We start from the raw sequence: 20,452 nt of genomic DNA, 5'->3' as shown, positions 1-20,452 counted from the left end.
ACAAACTAAACAAATAACTTAAGAAATTCAGAGTGTAAAAGCTTCGATAGTTTCAAAATGGTTAAATATAACTTCAAGAAATTAGAAGAAACTTATTTTCAGCTTAAACAGAAATCACTAAAATCTTCAAGAAAGTAATTTGTCAAGTTTAATGACCTTTTCCAGTTTATTTGAAAATTTCACTTAAAAACGTTATTTACAAGACTTTTTTTATACGAAGTTTAAGAAGATCATTTATTGTAACCGTCAAGTTTTCTTAGTAATTTCAAGATCTAGTTAGATTGTTTAAAGGCTAAAAATAAAAATGAATCAAAACCATCCTACTTTATTTCATAGAGGTTAACTATTCTTACACCCATTGTTATAAAACTTGTCAGAAAAAACAAATTTAACCTTTTCTCACGGAAATTTTAATATTGGAGAGAATAAATTTCTAAACTGATAATTTTTCTTTACTAATAGTTTCTTAACTTGTTTTGTTTCTATTTTTTCGCTGGTATATAGTTTTTTCTTGCGCGAAATGATCTCATATTTTGCATTAATTAAATTTCATTTACATACTTAATTAACAGGTATTTTATTCTATTTGTTATAATATGATGTCTATTAGTCATTTTATATGGATATTTAAATATGTAGGTATATGAGAAATAACATGCAATTATGAGTAGACTTAGACGTGTTAAGACTTTGTGTGTTACTCATAAGTTATATGATTAAAATTTAAACTATTTTGAGGCCTAATATTGTGTTTGTTTTTTTTTTTTCTTTTCTTTTTAAAAAAGAGGAATCATTTTCTTTAGGTAATTTGAGAAACAGGATTAAATTTCTTTTCATTCCGAGAAAACGTCAACAATTAGCAGCTGCGATGATAATTTTATTATTAAAAACAGAAAAAAAATTCAACTTGGGTTCGAGATTGGAAACTTCATTCTCATTCGCGTAAAATTCTTCCGCGATCTCTTTAAAAACAGAATTTTTTAATTTGGTCTTTGTAATCTTCGTCCCGGTTATTCCATAAACATGGATTACACTCGTAAACTTCAATTAAACGCATAACTTCTTCGCGAGGCCATTCACAACCTTTTATGTTACTGTTTTTGTATAAAGCAAAGACGTCAACCAGGCACTTGCGCGAGATATACGAAACTGTTTTGATAATAAGCGCACACTCAAAAGGGATATATTACCCTTATTATGTAGACACAGTGTGAGCACTAGGAAAGGGAGAGAGGGTTTGAAAGGAGATGTCGGTGCACATTGGTTTTGAATTCCTGAATATTGCAATAGCTGGGAAAGACAGAGTGTGGCAAGGCAATCCACATTCGCATAGTACGGCTAAAGAAAGAATCTCTATACTTGACAATACGACCGAAGTTGGGCTCGAGGGTATATTGATGAGCATTCCTAGAAGCGTGAGTATGCATCTGGCTATTTCTCTAGAGCATAAACCATTAAAATAACGGTAAAAGAGTGTGAGACAAGAAACATTTCGACGATGTTCAAGTGACGTAAATGATCTTATTATGGTAATATCACCAATCAATCTAAATGCTCTACGTTCAATACTATCCAAGAGGCTTAAGTAAGTTGCAGGAGCACCATCCCAGATATGGAAGTTATACTCAAGCTTTGGACCTATATAAGTCTTGTAAATAACAGCCAGATCAAAGGGGGTGAAAAACTTCTTGCATCGCCTTAAAAAAACCCAAACATCTTGATTTTTGGCGACATCGCGTATGCGATCGTTCCACAAAAGGTGGTTGGTGATGCACATACAAAGAATATCGAGATGTTCAGTTTCCTCGATGCAAGTGCCATTTATGGATAGTGGCAGGGGGGTATATTTAGCTTTAACGATACAAGACAGCATTGCGTTTTCGAAGCATTAAATTCCACGCGGTTTTTTATTCCCCATTGTACAATGTTGTTTAGGTCGGAATTAAATATTTACCATCCGAAGAAGAGGGGTGTGAATCTGAAAACGAATATGAAAAGCTAAGAGTACTATCGTCAGCGAAACATTGTATTGGATTAGATGTTGCAGACAGGAGATCATTAATAAAAATGAGAAAGAGTGTTGGAGATAAAACAGATCCCTGAGGCACACCAGCACTTGCAACTACTAGCAAGTAGTTATGAAAGTACTGTCGCGATTGAACTTGCATGGTAATTTCCACTTGCAATTCACTGTCAGGCTATCGGACATTTATTGCAGAAGTTTTCTTGCAAATGGAAACGAGGATTAAGGGTAGGATGAAAATGATAGAACCTATAAAACAATTTTATGCGAAATAGAATTACGTTTTTGACATCTGTTGAAATTTTGTGAAAAATTGAAGTAAGGTATTTTGTTTACAAAATATACAAATCTAAAAAACTACTTACATTATTAAAAGTTGGTAAAAATTTATTATCGAATTAAATTCGGTTCAAAATTTTGGCAAAAAAATTAAGATTTGGCTTCGAACTAATTTTATCTTAAAAAAAATATTGTTTTCAACACTGAGCACACTGAAATTGAACAATCAGCCAACCAACAATCAGTTTTCTCATAAAAATTAAAATTTGAAGACACTGGTGTTCGATTCCCGACATCTCCTAAATGAGTAGAGGTATCGACTTTAAACCCGTGGCATGATGGTTAGTGCGATTGACTTAACTTAGAGTGTCCGTATGGGACCATTAAGTTAGTTGTAAGTTATGGATAATTAGGCTAGTTTTATGAATTTTTGTCTAGCTTTAAGATAGGTTTAAGATTGAATAAACAAAAATGAATTTGAAAAAAAAGTGCGATTGACTGTCATGCCCGAGGTCTTGGATTCGATCCCTACCTATGCCACCTTAAGTTTTTTTCGGTACTGCCCCTTGCGAGGAATTGACAAATTCTCCAAGAGTAATTCTTGTCATGAAAAGTTCTCTTTCAAAACTGCCGTTCGAAATTGGCTTAAAACTGTAGAAATCAATTAATATTATTTTTTTAAACACAAAAATCTTCAAAAATAACAAAAACTGATAAGAAAAGGTTTTTTGAATTAAATATTAAGAGAACAAAGAAAGTTATTGATTTAATATTTTTTTTGGATGGAAAGTTATGAGTGTGGGTCGCATCTCAATTTTCTCTCTTTTTTAAATGTTTCAAAAAGTTGATGTTATAACCTTAACAATACAAATTCGTACTTAGAACAAAAATGTGTTTTCATGCCTTTTTGTGTTTCCATTTTAACATTAGTTTTAGCATAAAAGTTCAGAATTCTTTTAAAGTTTATGTAGAGCAGATTTTTTGAAAAACGAATAATGTACTGAAAATATCTGAACGTTATATTAAAGTAAGGGATTGTAGACTTTGAAAATCTTAACAAAATTAATTGATAGAGAACATGTTATTCATATTGCCTCAAAAAGCCTAAAATACGTTTTTTAATAGTTTTAAAAGGTTGCATCTCAAAAACCTAACGCGATAGATTGATTTTAAAGTTTGGAAAAGATTTAAAGGTACATAACCTTGATTACATAGTTAACTAGTGAAAATGGTATCTCAAATTTAAAACAGCTTTAAAAAAGGGTTTTCGTTTATATAAGGAGAGTTTAAATTTTCAAAATTCAAAAAAGAATACAAATATTTTTAATATTACTTTCGAAAAATTATAATTTGAGTTTGGTCTCTGATTTGCTAAAACCATTAAATCAATTCTTTGAAGTTTCTTATTTTGAACAAGAAAACACACAGTTTAACTAAAATCTCAAACTGTATTACAAACGGTTCCTTTTTTAGTTGTTCATAAAATTCTAATACCAATTACAATTTTCATTTTATTTTTGAGTATATTGACGAATTGAAGTGAAACCCATTTTTGAAATAAAAACAGAAACAAATTTCAAAGTTGAATACATGTTCAAAAATAGGGGAAGTAATTTCGAAATATTATATTTAAGGGGCAGTTGGCATAAGTTTTGGAAGAACTTTTTAGTGTGAAAATAACTCCCGAGTAAACTCATGCAAAGAAAACATTTTCCAACAGTACTAAAAAATTGATGCTATACCAACTCTTTATGAACCCTCCCATAAAACATTAATTATTGTACGAAATTCATTATTTGCCATTATTTGTTTGGAATTTAAAAAATATTTAGGTCAAAAATATTGACTTGGTGTTAAAACGTATTTTTTTTATTATTCAAGAAGCTGAGAAAATTCCAGATTAGTTTGATTTCTGGTAAGGTAAGCATTTATTTGAAAATAGAATACGGCAACTGAGACCTAGAGCCTTTTTTTTAAACCAAAGTATGATTTACAATGCTACGAAAAACAATTGTTTGATATTACAAAAATATGTAGTTGAAAATACTAAAATCAGTATAATTTCCCTGAATTCTTAACCCCGTTAACAACAGACAAAATCAAAGCAAATCTAAATTCTGACGTTAAAACAACAAGCTCAACTTTTCTCTTTCTCAGAAAAATTTGTTCAAATCATTTTATAAGGATCAAGTTTTTTCTTTCATTTGTTCTCCTTAAACATTCAATTACTTTCAAAATTTCGTCCTGAGTTGACATTTACATTTATGAAATGACTAATTTCTAAATTTCCTTTTATATTAATATCTATAATAATTTTTGTATGAACTTGATTTTAAAATAGCTTCTCAAAAAATTCAACATTTTATGACAATAGCGGAAATTGATTTAATAAAAAGGGGCATCATTAAATTATTGACAAACACAAGAAAAAGGACGATGAAATTAATAAGAAATCGAGTTAGAAAAGGTCTACATAAGTTTCAAAAGAAATTGTCAGCCTAATATACCCCACTTTTTTCATCATCATGAACCTCTATTCTTTGTCAATTTATAGAAAAAAAAAACACTCCTACTCTTCTTTACAGAATCCTTTGGAATTCATGTCTGTTGGTCAATAACAAGAATTAATAAATTCCTAAAGAAGCAACTCACATACCATCATATAAAAGTAGTTCAAGAATCTAGAATAAATTTAAAATTTTCTATGGAAACTCATGGAAACTACGTCCTATCAAGTTTACCTACATTCTCCTTTCTTATTCTCCACAACTCCTTCCCTTACCCATCCCTTAAAAAATCATCACTGAAATATAGTTTCAAAGAAAATAACTTGAAAATTTTCAAGATAATATCCATTCCCTTTCGATTCTTACTTTCCACCAAAATTTATGAGTCCTTTTTTCAAAAGTTGAAAGTAAAATAAAATTCACAAAAATATTTTCTAACTTTGGAAAACTCAAAAAATAAAAATAAAAAAAAAACTTTAAAGAAAAAAGAAGAAGAAAACAAAAACTTACCAAAACATTTTTCTGATTCTCTTTATCCAATAAAAATTCCATACTCTTGTGTGGTCTCCTTGCTGCTACCACGGCTCCATGTCCGCCGCCACTTATCACTCCCCCCGATTTCTTATTACCAACCCCACTATCTTCACCCATCATCATTCCATCGTCATCATCATCTGCATCCCCATCTAAATCCACATCCCCAAATCCACTGACACCGCCAACACCGCCGCCTCCACCCGACGACGAAGTCGAAGTATTCCTCTTCGATGAGAAATTATATTTTACTTGGGGTCCCAATTCCATGAGACTGCGAGTCTTGCCCGAAATTTTCGTCTCGTGCGTATCGAGATTTGTCTCAATCAAACCGATTTTGCAATGATTCAATTGTTGTTGTTGCTGCGGAGGAATCTGATAGTGGTATAAGCCTCCACCAACAGCGCCACCACCACCACTTGGTGGCACCACAGCAGCTCCCATATGATGACTGCTACTGTTATTCATAGCTGATGTTGGACCGTTTTGCTGCGTATTACAACCGTAACCGTTCGTAACACCGTTCAACTGATTTTTGAAATCGTAGTAGCTACGTTCATTGTCCAAGAATGCCTCGTCAATCGATTGTGGAGCAGCGTTTTGTAGCGCATGTTGCCTTGCGCGCTTCTCGCATACCCCTACAACACGGGGTGGCTTCTGGAACGGAGCCACCGCCGACGACGACGACGATGTTTGTTTGTTGTTATTTGAATTCAACACGTGGTTACTACAACTGTTACTGCTGCTGGTGTTGGAAGGCGATGGCGACGATGGGGCCCTTCCATTGTTGTTGCAGGGTGTTCCATTTGACTTAGCTGCAGCGGCTGATCCAGGATGCTGGACTGGTCCCTTCAGAGGGATGTAGATAAAGTCCGGTGAGTTGGGTTGTTTCTGATGGGCCGGAACCGATTTCTTCGATGATGGAGGGGCAATCGGTGGCAGTTGACCCTGAGCAGCCAGAGCATCCTTTTGTTGTTGTTGCTGCTTCTTCTTGTTGCGACGCAGGGAGAACCGAAAACCATTGGCAAAACGAGACAAGAATCCCTTGTGCTGGGGATGCTTTTCGTCGGCTTTGAATTTGGATTTCATGAGTTCGTTGTTGTTGTTGAGCGAATTCGATTCGCCACTAGCCGCCGAACACTTCACTGGGTAATTTGACATTTTTGACAGAGACGGAGCTGACGCTGACACTGACACTGGCGTCACGACACTGTCCACTGACGAACAACTTGGCTGTTGCACTAGAATATGAGGAACCGGTGTAGCCGGTCGGGGATTCAATAATTTCTCACTCAATAATTTATGCGACGCAGATAGAATTAGACGCGGCGGATGCGAATTAACATTATTCAGAGACGACAATCGATAACAGTCACTACCTCGCTCGACGATAGCGGATTTAACACTGATGTTATTTGCAGGCAAAGCCGAAACCGAAGCCGGTGCTGAAGCCGCAGCTATTGGTGGTGGATTTGTGGCTGTCATCGCAGCTGCAGCGACAACAGAATTGATAGTGATCGTAATTTTCTCTTTGATGGCATTCTCTTCATCTTCGTCGGCAGAGTGCGATGTTTTTGCGATGTTTCGCTTCTCTTCGTTGCTGGTGTTCTCTTCGCTTGCTTTCTCTTTGGATTCGTTCTCTTCGGTAGGGTGCTGACTCTCTTCCGTGACAGTGGCGTCGTTGTCGTTTTCGTCGTTTGGATCTGATGGAGTTGGGGCCACTAGGGTGTCGTTGCACTCCTCGGAGCTTTGCTCCTGCCAAGTGTATTTGGACACGACTGGATAGAAACTGACACCTTTGCTGCCAAACGATGCCCGCGATCCGGCGGGCAGAAGGATTCCCATGCGTTTTTCGGTGGTTGGCAGTTGCTGCATTGACGTGTGAGTCGATGACACGTACATGTCGTCATCGGTCTCCTCATGGCTGTAGGCATTCAGGTTAGGCGTCGATGAGACTATGCCTACTCGTTGTTTTTTGTTGGCTGCATGGAAGCGGCGTTTGGGAGGAACTCGTGTCAGATCACTTGTGGACAGTTCTTTGGGGTCAAAGTTGCATTTCTCGAGACTCTGGGCATAGCTAGTCGTTAGAGAAGTTGGATCCTGGTCGAAGGTTTTGTTGATGGACTTGGACGACGATTTTGAATTGGTCCTTCGTGGGGGCTTGCGGATTGTCAATTGGACATGGTGGATTTCATCGGTTTCCTTGGCGGAGGACTCCTCGGTTTCTTGATCACTGATCACGGTGGCCATGTCGCAACGAGAGTTCCTCTTCGAATTGCACTCTTCACTGACCAAAGACAAACTGTTTCGATTCGAACGCGGACGACCGGAGTAATCGAGTAAAGTTAGATTGCTGTAGCTGGCATTCATATAGCCCACACCGCTACTGCCCGAACCGATCGATTGGAGTGATCGAGCACTTTGAAACGCCGCCGCGGATGGATCTAGACGCTCGTTAGAGTTACGCGAACGCTTCCAGCTATTACTGCGAACAACGACAAAGCCCGACGACGACGCTGAAAACGAGGGCGATCTTGGGGGCAATTGATCTTCATCAAGATCCGACGAACTCGAGGCACCACTTAGGGCTGTACGCTGGCGACGTTGTGCCGCTGATCTGCGCTGGCGATGAGAATGATTATGATGACGATGACTCGGACGATGGTGATCTTCGATACGATCTAGATCATTTGGAACACTTGCAACGCACTCAGTGCTATTGGACCGCTCGAACGACTCCTGTTCCTGCAGCTGGTTATGATGATGATAATGCTGATGCTGTTGCTGCTGCTGATGATAATGATGACCGACAGCAGCTGTTTCTTCGCCGCGAATGTCTGGCAAACTGGATGATCGGTTGGGAGATCGATGTAGTAGTGGTGCTGCCATAGTGCGCTCTTCGCTTGTGGCCATTGCCGACGGCGGCGATACAACTGAAACTGCTGGCCGCCATGTGAACGACGAGGCAGATGCGCAAGACGATGGCGATGTGGATTTGGATGTGTTGGTAGCAGCCGAAGATGATTCGTCGGAGGAAATCGGCGATGAAGAGGACGGTGACCGGCGGCTATTTTTATCGCCACTATACCAGCAATCGCCGCCGTTGCTGCTGCTTCCTTCGTCTTCATCGTCGTCGTTGCCGACTAGTTCCCCATGCTCCTCATCCTCGTCGTCGTTGGCAACGTCGTCATCATCATCATCATCGGCATCATCATCTCGTTGCTCCTTTGCCGATGTACCTCCGGCCCCGTTACCGTTGCTATTCACTTTCGTTGTGGCTGTGGCTATTTTGGGAGCATCCTCTGTTTGGATTTTGGAATGTGTTTTCGTGTTAGCCACAGAAGCAACCACGACTGGGTGATCGTAAAATTCATCTTCTTCGCAGAATTTTTCAAAATTCGGAATACTTTTCGATTTAGCCCGCATAACCGAGTGAATATGCTCACAATAGCCGCTGTCTTCACTGAGGTTCTCCGCAGAGCTTTTTCCACCCTTCAGAAAGCCTCTGGCGTGAGCTGCACCTGTAGCACTTAAAACCTTGTGTGAAGCCACACTTGTATCGCTCGACGACTCCGAGTCACTTTTGCTAGCCGCAGTCGAGGTAAAGTGAAGATTTGTCCCGAAATCGATTTTGTCCAAATCGAAGTAGGTCTGATGCAATCGACTATCAGAGCTTTCGTATCTCTTCAGACAACCTGTCGAGCCTCGGTTAGAGTTGGAACCACTTCCCGAGCCACTTTCGATGCATCCACCCTCAAAGCTGAGCAGCGACGGGGAGGAATTTCCCAGTGACGAACATAAACCTTGTTCATTTAGGAGTTGCCTTTCGAGGCTTTCAAATTGAATCAACGACGAAGATCTACTCAGAGAATTGCACGATGGACTATCCATGTCGCAGTAGAAATCGTCGAAGCGTTTTCGGTGTCCTCCTCCATTGCTGCCCCCACTGTTTCTTTCACCATTCAGAGAATTTGTGAGTGAGTTCGTTTCGATGGAATTTATTTTGTCGATTGCGGAGCTGAGGAGGTCGTTTCGTTGGAATTTTCGTAGGAGTTGATTATCGTCTAGAATAGTTGGTTGACACGTGAGCAGGCCGCCAATGAGGAATTCATCACGTCTGGGACGTTTGGCTGGGCAGGCGAAATCACGTTCAGATATCGAATCGGTATCTGAAAAAAATAGATAGTCATAAGTTAATAGGGCTTCTTTGGAACATTATGATTTTTTGGGAAGAGGGATTTAAAAAGATAGGATAGCGAACTTACCTCTATTTAATTCGATTCGAATTACAGAACCAGTTTCAGACTCAGAACTCCATGTACTATTGTTTTCGAATTGTGACCAACTATTTTGAATGCTTTCTTCATCTTCAGATGTTTCTTCCATAATTGGTTCCAGCATTGGACGCGATGATGATAAATAGATTGCATCTGTTAATATAAGTAACAATTGATTATTGATAATCTTAAGTAGGTATAGGAATTTTTATAATTTTATCATATAATATAGCAGGACTGTCTAATAAGTGTATTTTTTAACGATTTTTTTGGCTATTTTACCAATTTTGAAATATTTTTTCGGTACGAAACTTATTAAATGGATTGCAACATGTTAACAAATTTAATAATTTTGAACTTAAGATAATATCAGCTACGGAAACAAACTCAAGAGCAAGAGCAAATGGTGGGTATATGTTTGGCTACAAAAAAGACCTGAAAGGCATAAATTGTGAATTTAAACAGAATGGAGTTCTGACTTACTTTGATTTGTGGAAAATATACCGTATAATCCCATCATATGTCAACTGTTATCACTGGAACACTGACTTCTAAAATATCAAGGATTTTGCTAACGTGTGGTGAAGTAGAAAATATATTGCTGGTGGGGGACCTAATCGCAAGAATAGGGATTAAAGAAGGGGTTGAGAATGGTAGACTCGGAAAAGCAAGAAATTGGAGAACAGTTGTTAAAAATCTGGAAATAGCAAAAAACCGATTTAAGACCACATGCCTCTTTGTATATTCTTTACAAATGGGGAAGAAACAAAATTAAACCAATCTACAAGTGCAACACATTCCCAAACTACGCCGGTCAAACGAATCTGCATCCAACTATAGAACAAGATTAAATGCACTTCTGTTAATGGCAAAATACAACGCAAGTCTGAACAAAATTGAAAAAAACATTAAAGGAGCATACCAAATACCGAATAACAGTCAAAAAAAAACTGAATATAGAGAACCTTGGTTTGACAAGGAATAAATGCAGGCGAGAGGCCTTTCTTATGCTTGGCTGAGCGCATATCGGAAGTTTAATACATGAAGTATAATCAGAATTATAAGCTTTTCTGCCGAAAAAAGACTATTCGGAAGCCTAAACACATCAGCTTGCAAAGTGTAACAAGTCGTATGAGTTTTGTAACCTGGTCCGAAAACTTAATGGAACAAAATATACTATTAGCCCGAGTCTTGATTCAAATAGACTGCAAACATATTTCGAGCAATTGTTAAACCCAGATGCGCCAAATAGGTTTCAGTATGCCAAAGCTGGCTTCAAAATAATATTTTAGATACAACAATTTCAAGGGAAAAAGTGTTTATATCGATAAACAACCAAAAGGTTTGAAGGCTACGGGCTTAGATGGTACACCCGCAGAATTCTACAGATATGATACATATACTCTTGTTGTATCTCTAACAGCAGTATTCAACCAGATCTTCGAGGAAGGATCCATTCCAAACCAGTTCCCAATCCACAAGAAGGGAAGCGCTGAAGTTCCGGAAAATTACATAGGAATCTCGTTTTTGAACTCGTTATATAAGATATTTACTTCAATTCTGCTCAGCCGTTTAAATGAATAGATACACTCTAATAATCTGCTCAGTGAATTCCAAACGGGCTTCAGATAGGGATCACATTTTTGTACTCTGCTCGTTGCTATCGAGAAATAAGAAACTATTTGCAATCTTCGTTGATTTCAAAGCTGCTTTCTACACCTTGGATCACAATGCCCTATTTTACAAGCTTTACCATTTAGGAATGTCGCTTAAGTTCGGTACAGTATTGGAAAATGTATGTATACAAGAATACCAAAGAATCAGTGTGGAATGGCTAATGCTTATCAGAGTGCTTCCAAACGAAATTAGGAGTAAGACAGGGATGTGCACTCAATCCAAGCCTGTTTGCACCCTTCATTGATGATATCGTCGAAGCATTACAAGTAGGAATCAAGTACGCAGGCGTTAACTTTAAAGCTCTTCTTTTCGCTGACGACATCGTCTTACACTCGTATACACCGCAGTTCCTTCAGCTAATGATAAATAAGCTTACTGAATATTGTAAAAGGTGGAACCTAGTGGTAAATTTAACTTAATCCAAAGTGATGATTTTTTAGAATGGCAGAGGAAGATCGGGTGCAAGTGAGCAATGGCACTATAATCGTGAAAGAGTAGAGTTGGTGAAAGAATACAAATATCTAAGAGTCTGCTTTACTAAGAACTTGAGCATGGAAAAACATCTCACTGACAAACTTGGTAAGGCGAAAATAGCTATAAACGTAACATGGAAGCAATGTTTTAATAATAATGAAATTATTCCAGTAAATTTAGGGTCTTCAAAGTTGTTTTATTCGGCGTAAGTTTGGGGAGGTTGGAAATATGAACAATTGGAAAAACTGCTTAGATTTTACATTATAAGGACTTTCCACCTTCCTTCGAGTACAGCAAACTACATGATCATGTTGGAATCAGGTCTATCACCTTTATTTATAAAAACACTCAAGCTGCAGGTCGATTACATCCTCAAAGCTCTATCAAGTTATCGTCTTAGAAAAAAAGTAGTTCTTCAAACAATCCAATCCCGAAGTGGATGGTTTAAGGACTGGTTAGAACTTGCCGAGCAGGTGGATGTTGACCTAAACTCTAGTAACCTCTCCTCTTGGAAACCAAATTTATATCGCCTAATAGCTAGTCTGGAAAATCCTCAAGAGAACAATAAGCGGAGCAAGCCAAAAGCTTCTTCTTGCCTTAAGAAAGTTATTTTAAATGTTCAAAAAGAAATCACTACGAAATATACAATATTCGCATTTCGAAAAAAATTACATACAAAATCTCTGACAAAATCATTGCCCAACATTTTGGAACATACTGAAGAATAAATGCTTTTCTCGAAAAGGCAAGTCTACAAAAGCGAAAAATTGAGAATCTTTTAGCTTCATAGAAAATTTATAGATTTTCTTGGTGAGATCTGCAACAGAAACTCTATTAAATAGTGAAATCATGTCTTGACTTTACTCAGCATATTTTTTATAATCAAAACATTGTAAATTGGCCACTTGCTTTGGGAGCCCTGTTAGCTTGACATTTGTCATCAAAATATCTCCAATGCCTATAGTTTCGGTTGAGGGTTACCTTTCGTCGTTTTATTACAACCCTGAAATCTTTTTCTCCTCAATTTGATAAACAATCAATAATAATAAAAACTGATTAAAAGGACTTACACAACTTCAATGTCATTCTTCAGAAGAAAAAAAAATGTTGCCACTCCTTATCTCATCAACTTTGTAACATTCACACAATTGTTTCAGCTCCAAGCTCAAGGTTAATCGTTTACATATTGTTATTATTAACTGCCTTATCTAAATAAAGTCTCGTACGGAGCATGTACAAAATATACTTAATCGTATGGTTTGTGTAAGATACACAAATATTTTATCAATTTGTTTATATCTTGATAAACAATAAAAATTGAACAGAAATTTCAAAATGTGTTTTCTTTTAATTGCGCAATAATTATTGAGTTGTTGTGAGTAATTTACTATTTAAAAATGTTTGTTCATGATTCATGGTCGCGTTGATAAAATTTAAATTTTATGTATGAGAGAAAATTTTCTGATATTCAAAATTGGTAAGTTAACGAAAAATAAACTCACCTTGCTGATCGAATGGCGTTGGTTCGAATGCCGGTAAATGCCAATTTGATGATGGAGTCGTTATGACACCAGCCAAATCCAAGTGTTCCATATTTTCTTCCTATTATTAGCTTCTTCTCCAACATAAAAATGACATCAACAATCAATGTACTAATCTTAGTCACTCGATGATGATACTTTCTCTTTCGTTAAGTTTATTAACCGTCTCACTGTAGTCGTTAACATTGATGTGTCAATTTTGACGTTTAGATATTGTTTAAGAAAATAAATATAATAACATAAACACGACGACGAAAATACTTTTCTCTTTCTTAATTGAAAGTTTATTTTTTTTTGTTTTCAAGTTCAAGGCACCACCAACGATAAGAAAGATATAAGTTGATTCAAAGCCGGCACTTTCTGAAAGAAAAACAACACAGACTTAAAATAAGTTATCGTTTAAAATAAGAAACAGCAAAAAGTATTTTGATTAACACTTAACATTTAATTATTTATAAATAAACTTTAATTTAAAAAGCTATGCAGACTTTGTTTATATTTTTGTTTGTATTTATTTGAAAGAGAACTTAATTTATTATAAAAAATATCTAACACGTCGGCGGCAGCGTCGTTATAATAAAAGTCACATCCGACCGTCACCGTCGATCGGGTCGAAGTTAGATAAAATTTATATACAAAAATTTATAGTCGTGGCGAACATTTGATTATATATGAGTCGAGTATTCTATAGTATAGAGTAGGTTTGTGGTACTCGAATGGAAATCGTCTCCGGGGCGAGACTGTGTGATCAACTTAAAGAGCTTCTCTCCAGGGCTGCTGTTTTGGCATTATTCGCTATAAACTACTATACCGATCAAGCGTACGAGAACTTGTATGTGACTTTTTTTTGTGCCCCATCTTCTATTAAAATCGGACGGGGAGGAAGTCAGAGACTGGCAGAGGGTGATGGACTCTCATCATAGTGATGAGGTTTTTGTTTTGGAGGAACGCGTGCACTTTGCTGCCTTCGCGTCGCATCTTTTTGGCTTTGGATTGGATATATACTTAGTTCCAAAAACATGGACGGCAGCGGATATATTTTCTCTTGAATGTTTGTTTTTGGTTTTGTTTTCGTACGTATCTGAACTTCAGATAGATACTCTTGAAAGTGACGAGATACAGATGCGAATTTTATGCATTTCATTGGTCGATTCATTGCTCGAAATGAATTTTTAAAATGTATATAAAGGTGTTTTAGGTGGAAGTTCAACTTTAGTCATAGCATTCTGTCATATCCGTAATTATTTATTACGGAAGTTCATAGTTTCTTAATGAATTACTATACATAAATTAAAACAATCTAGGGAGTGGTAATTTAATGATCAATCTTAATTCCAGAAACTAAGGCATTATTATTAACTTGATTTATTAGTTATTGTGATCAGTGCTGTCGACCTATTTTATTTTACTTGGTATGCTACTATTTTTTAATGTGTTCTTAAATCACAAACTTTGAGACATTTAAAGCGGTTTTGTTTTTGGATTTATACTTGCAAAATTAGGAGTTACACAACTTATATATGTATGTTTATGTAAAGACGAACTTAAAAAAAAAATGTCTAAAATTTTATATTTTCTTTGTGGGATTCTGTAGCTTCAAAAGTTGGTTTTAATTTTGTCTTCTATTATTTTAGGATGGGAAGATGTTTGGTTAGGTTAGGTAAATAGTCTTCCGATTAATGAAGTTATCACCACTTAGATCGATGAAGATCCGTTGTAATACTCTGAAGTATTGAACTTCTTTGAAAATAAAATATAAAAACCTATGATGTCTATAGATCGTCTTGTTCTTGGCTTTGATAAAGTCTTATAAGCGGTTTCCTGAAATGTCTACCAGTTTTTCAAGATCATTAAAGAAGTCTCTTCCTAAGGCAAGTGCATAATAAAACGGGCACTAGTTTTGTCACAAGATGGGAGTATAAACATACGCGAGTCTATACAGGATTGGTGCAGAGTAAGAGTTGAATCCATCCTCGCCAGGTTATCAGCTCTCTTGTTGCCAGGAACATCACTGTGTCCTGATACCCAGCAGAGTCTTATGTTATGCTGGAAGCAATGAACCGTAAGTTCTTGGCGACAGTAATTTACAAGCTTAGATTTTATTACTGTGGCAAACATCGATTTTATTGCTGCTTGGCTATCAATGTGAATGGTGATATCAGCTTATGATAGCGCCATCACTGAGACCTTTTACTGCCAATCTCGACTTAGAAGACACTGCTTTGATCGGGGATTCTGAAAGAGTTGGAATGATTGAGATTTTCAGAAAAGAAACCTGCAGTTACTCCAATATCTCTTCACTTATATATTCATGTAGAATCTGTGCGTTTCCGATGGGCCGTTAGGCACTGTTTGCAGCAGTTTTCTTTTCGTAAAGTTTCAGGGGTGTACAATTGAGTATTGCTTCCATTCCTGCATACCATTATCTGTACCTATGTGAAGTTTTTTAGATTTTTACCTTGCTCTAGACATTCCACAATACCACGATACCATAAGCGAGTACGATTGCAGTGTACATCCACAGTATGATTTTGGGGTTTGGTCCTCAGTTTCTATTGAATGCCATTAGAGATTTTTTGGATCTCTCCCAAGTATTTGGGCCTCAGTTCAGCTTTTTAACTTAATTTGATAATTTATCTGGGGTTTCATCTATACTAGAACTTATATTGTATTGGTATTTTTTATTTGCAAGGAGTATTAGGCCTATTTTAAAAGGGTCAAGCCGGAGTTTTTCTTCTTGTTTAAACTCTGATAAAGAATGTTTTAGTTTTCACTTATAGTGGTTATAAATTTCCTTGTCGCCAGTAGAGCTACGTAATCGGCATAGGCTACTGCTTTGACACTATTGTATGCGAGTTTGATAAGTATTTCGTTCATGACCAAAATTCGTAAAAGTGGTAAGAGTAATCCTCCTTGAGGCGTTCCTCTGTTCCTCTGATGTTGATACTTTAATCACTGAATCACTCAGTCCACCACCACAGTACATAATAAACTGTTGTATTTCTAGACCCGTGAGGGCTTTTTCTATAGTTCTCATCAAGCAGTGTAGAGCTGTTTCTAGACTTTTGTTTTAAGAATAGGCATGTTGTGAAGGAGATAAAACTTCAGACCCGATGTTACATTGAATATGAATATCTAGAAGTCTTTCTTAAGTTTTGAGAATAAATGATGTAAGACTAATTAGTCATCAGTCTTTAGCGGTAGTTCGGATGGGTTGCCCAGATTTAGGAATGAAAACAACTCTGACTTTGCGTCACGACCTAGGAACAAATCTTCATCTGAGGCTATTATCGAACGTATTGAAAAGATGTGGGTTCATTAGATCTGCCCTCTTTTGTAGCATCATAGGGAAGATGCTGTCTGGACCTGGCGATTTGAATTGTAGGAAGGACTTTATGGCCTATTTTATCTTACCTATGGTTAAAAAACCGGCCGAAAAAATATTTTTAGAGTAACACAACAACGTCAGTTACCAGGCGATCACAAAACAATGGATAAGCTGAAATCAGAGAAATCACTCATAGATCTTATAAGTCTCATGCTCAAAAGCAGGACAATAACTTCTAGCATGAAAAGTTTTACTACCACCGGATCGGTGAATCGAGGCACCCCCCAAGGTGGGGTCCTTTCACCTCTTTTATGGAACATGGTAGTAAACGATCTACTTACATCATTGGAAACAGAGGGTTTCAAGGTGATTGCCTATGCTGACGACGTTGCAATATTTGTATCTGGGAAGCACCCCTAAGTTCTCTCGGAACTCCTACAAAATGCATTAAATAGGCTAACAAAATAGGCTAAGCAATGCGGCTTGAACGTCAACCCACATAAAACAGAATTAATACTCTTTTCGAGAAGATATAAAATTCCTCAGTTTAGCCCACCCAAGGTTAGAGGAATACCGTTAAGCTTTTTCGACCAAGCTAAATATTTAGGCCTCATTTTAGACAAAAAACTAAATTGGAAGGCAAATATTGGTGAAAGAGTAAAAAAGGCTACTGCAGCGCTTTTTACTTGTAAAAAGGCCATAGGATCAAAATGGGGCTTCTCCCCAAAAATAACCCACTGGCTATACACTTCCGTAATCAGGCCGATACTCATTTATGGAGCCGTCGTATGGTGGACCGCACTGGACAAGATGGTAAATCTAAATAAGCTCATCAAAGTCCAGCGGTCAGCAGGTATGTGCATCACAGGAGCACTTCGTTCAACACCAACCGCAGCACTGGAAGTGCTTTTAAACCTAACACCTCTTGACATCTTCTCCAAAATGGTGGCAGCCAACTCATGTGTGAGGCTGAACATACTACTATTCTAGACAGTTTCAGATCCATCCCAGATCGCTTAGACAATACCACCACAAAAATGGTATTCGGTAAAAGCTTCCATGTGTCCATCTCTTCAAGATCCTCCTGGGAAGAAGAGAGACCCCTGGAAGACGATGCGGTTCACTTCTATACAGACGGTTCAAAGACCGATCTCCGTGTTGGAAGTGGTATATATTCGGAACAACTGAATCTCAGTCTATCCTATAGACTTCCCAATTAATGTAGTGTATTCCAGGCAGAAGTAATGGCGATTAAAGAAGCACTATCCTGGCTCAAAGAAAACGTTATATCTTGTAAGGATATACGAATCTTCTCAGACAGCCAAGCCGCTCTTAAATCTCTCGCGTCTGTCTCCACAAACTCTCAAACAGTTCACGATTGTCGATCATCTCTGAACGAGATGACAGTTTAACATTCACCTCATTTGGGTGCCGCGCCACAGAGACATTCCGGGAAATTGCAAAGCCGATGAGCTCGCCAAAAACGGAACACTTCTGCCTTATGTTAGACAAAAACATAACATAGGAACACCACTTGCTACATGCAAATATCTTCTCAAGCAATATGCTCTAGAATCAACAAATGCTAGGTGGTCACAGAGTACCACCTGCCTAGCAATCAAGCAAATATGGCCAAGCATAGACTTAAAACGGTCAAAAGGCTTTATATCCCTGAGCAGACAAAGTACAAAGTAATAATAGGACACTGACTAATAGGAAAACATGCTCTGAGGCTAGGGGTTTACACAAATGACTTTTGTAGAAGCCTCATGGACGAGGAGGAAGAGGAAACAGTTCAACATTTTCTATGTACATGTCCAGCACTCTCCATTAGAAGGAATAACTTTGTTGGTAATCCCTTCTTCGATAATACCAGTGAACTGGCAACGATTGAAACAAAACGTCTCTCAAACTTTATTAAAAGTACGAAATGGTTTGTTTAAGTTCATTACTCTCCCATGAGTAACCTTCCCATGAGTATCACAATGGACCTTTGAGGTCTACGTGCGTCAATGACATCTGGACAGCCACTCCAACCTAACCTAACCTTTGAGCAAAAATGTTTTAACGGAGTCGTTGACCTCAACTTTGAGAGCGTTTACTCAGTAATAAGTTTAGTGTACGAGATAAAGCTGATTCACAAATTGAAGCCAATGGACCATTTGAAGGGAAGGGTTCACTATGGACTTTACATTGAACCATTTGAAGTACGAAAGTACGTTTATTAATTGTGCAAGTAGATGAAAGCACAATTAGCCGATATAACGTTGAACACGTACGGTTTTCTAATGCCACAGGTCTATGTCAATAAGCTAAAGCGAACATATCTCATACCATCTCTCAATTTTACCCTATTTATGCACCAGGGTTCTGGAAAATTTGACATTGTAGATGCAGCTTACTCATAAAAGTCACGGTATGCTTTTGAACAACGTTATATTTCAAACGTAAAGGCATCGATGTGCTTTCAAATGAATGCAAAATTTGAATGATATCTTACACACGCTTTGTATTATAAATAGCAAGCACTTAATGAAAATCCCTTTATTAATTATTGTGCTTCAATAGTTTGGAAATAAGAATCAACTTTAATTTTAAAATAGATTGTATTTGTATTTACTTATTTTAATTTTTTGGACATACAATACGATATTTTGTTCCTTTATATTATAAGTCTAAGGTGACCCAAAACTTAACCGATAAAAATGTATCTGCAGCTCTTTAATCTTGACATTAAATATTCACAGTGAAATGTTATTAACGAAAAACAAATTATACCTTATTACTATGTTGTTTTGATGATTTTCAAATGTTTAATATTTATTCTTCCTCAAGCACAGATTAAAAACAAATATGTGAAAGTCATAACCATTTAAGCTCATAGAAACAAAGTGACAAAATTTCACTCAAGATAACCACAATAACTCATAATTTCAGGTACAGTTTAAGCCCAAAAACATCTAAAAGTCTGCAGAACTTTTATCAGACACTTCATACACTTTTGTATGTTTTTGAAAAGAATCCACGTTTTCAACAATAAAACTTTAAATGTAAATATTTTTCACTTTAATAGAACAACTTTAATTAATAGATAGGTAAAAAAGGTATATTTCCATTGAGAATTTATTCAATGACTTTTAATTTCAAAGCACTTGAATACGCCAGACACTTGAATATTTTGAACTTTCCTTTAGACACAACTTAATTATTTAATATCTTTTTGTTTAATTTTGTTGAAAAGTTGATTAAACACACTTTTTTAAAAAGTTTAAGAGACGAATAGTTAAAAATTTGTACTTTTTTAAATTTAATTTTTAAAAAGTATTCTTAATGCATTTATCACCAATATTATTAAATATTTGATTCAATTTGCTAAAGATTGAAGTCTTATGGAAATTAATTACTATTGTAGATACTTCTTGCTTTAAGGTATATTGCCAAATGCTTTGTTGATATTAATCTAATCTCCTTTTCGCTCTAAAGGTGTTTTCATTTGTTTGCAAGAATAATAATCTCAAATGAATTGATAATAAAATAAAGCTTAAAGGGGTTATTTGCACAGAGGTATTGAATTGAGTGTTTACTTTCTTGCATACGTAAATCAAAACTGCATTGATAACACCATATGATTGCTATACATAAAGTTTTAGATTATTTTGTTTATTTTAAACGAATTAGCATATTGAATAAGAAAACTTTAATACATTTTTACTTCACCATTACATTTTCACTCAGAAAAACAGTGGCCTAAGTAATTTATTTGCTTTTCGTAAGAAGGGTACTTTCAACTATACATTTTAATTTTTGGCTTA

General features: G+C 36.6%; 1 protein-coding gene across 5 annotated transcripts in view; it reads right to left on the bottom strand.

Annotated features, from left to right (window-relative positions):
- Positions 1–20,452, bottom strand: part of LOC129938349 (uncharacterized) — a 281,645-nt gene that overhangs the window by 175,309 nt on the left and 85,884 nt on the right. For 4 of the 5 annotated variants that reach the window (XM_056045839.1, XM_056045843.1, XM_056045844.1 and 1 more), the window contains exons 2-4: positions 13,274–13,672; positions 9,609–9,773; positions 5,320–9,512 (exon numbers count right to left, since the gene is read on the bottom strand). In XM_056045839.1, the coding sequence (XP_055901814.1) occupies positions 5,320–9,512; positions 9,609–9,773; positions 13,274–13,364 (4,449 nt within the window). In that variant the 5' untranslated portion in view covers positions 13,365–13,672. Of the gene's footprint in view, positions 1–5,319; positions 9,513–9,608; positions 9,774–13,273; positions 13,673–13,754; positions 13,902–20,452 lie in introns of those variants that run through there. The other variant, XM_056045842.1, reaches the window with a different exon arrangement.

Source organism: Eupeodes corollae, chromosome 1, assembly GCF_945859685.1.
Source record: "Eupeodes corollae chromosome 1, idEupCoro1.1, whole genome shotgun sequence".
Lineage (NCBI taxonomy): Eukaryota > Metazoa > Arthropoda > Insecta > Diptera > Syrphidae > Eupeodes > Eupeodes corollae.
This window is presented reverse-complemented; position numbering and strand designations above follow the sequence as displayed.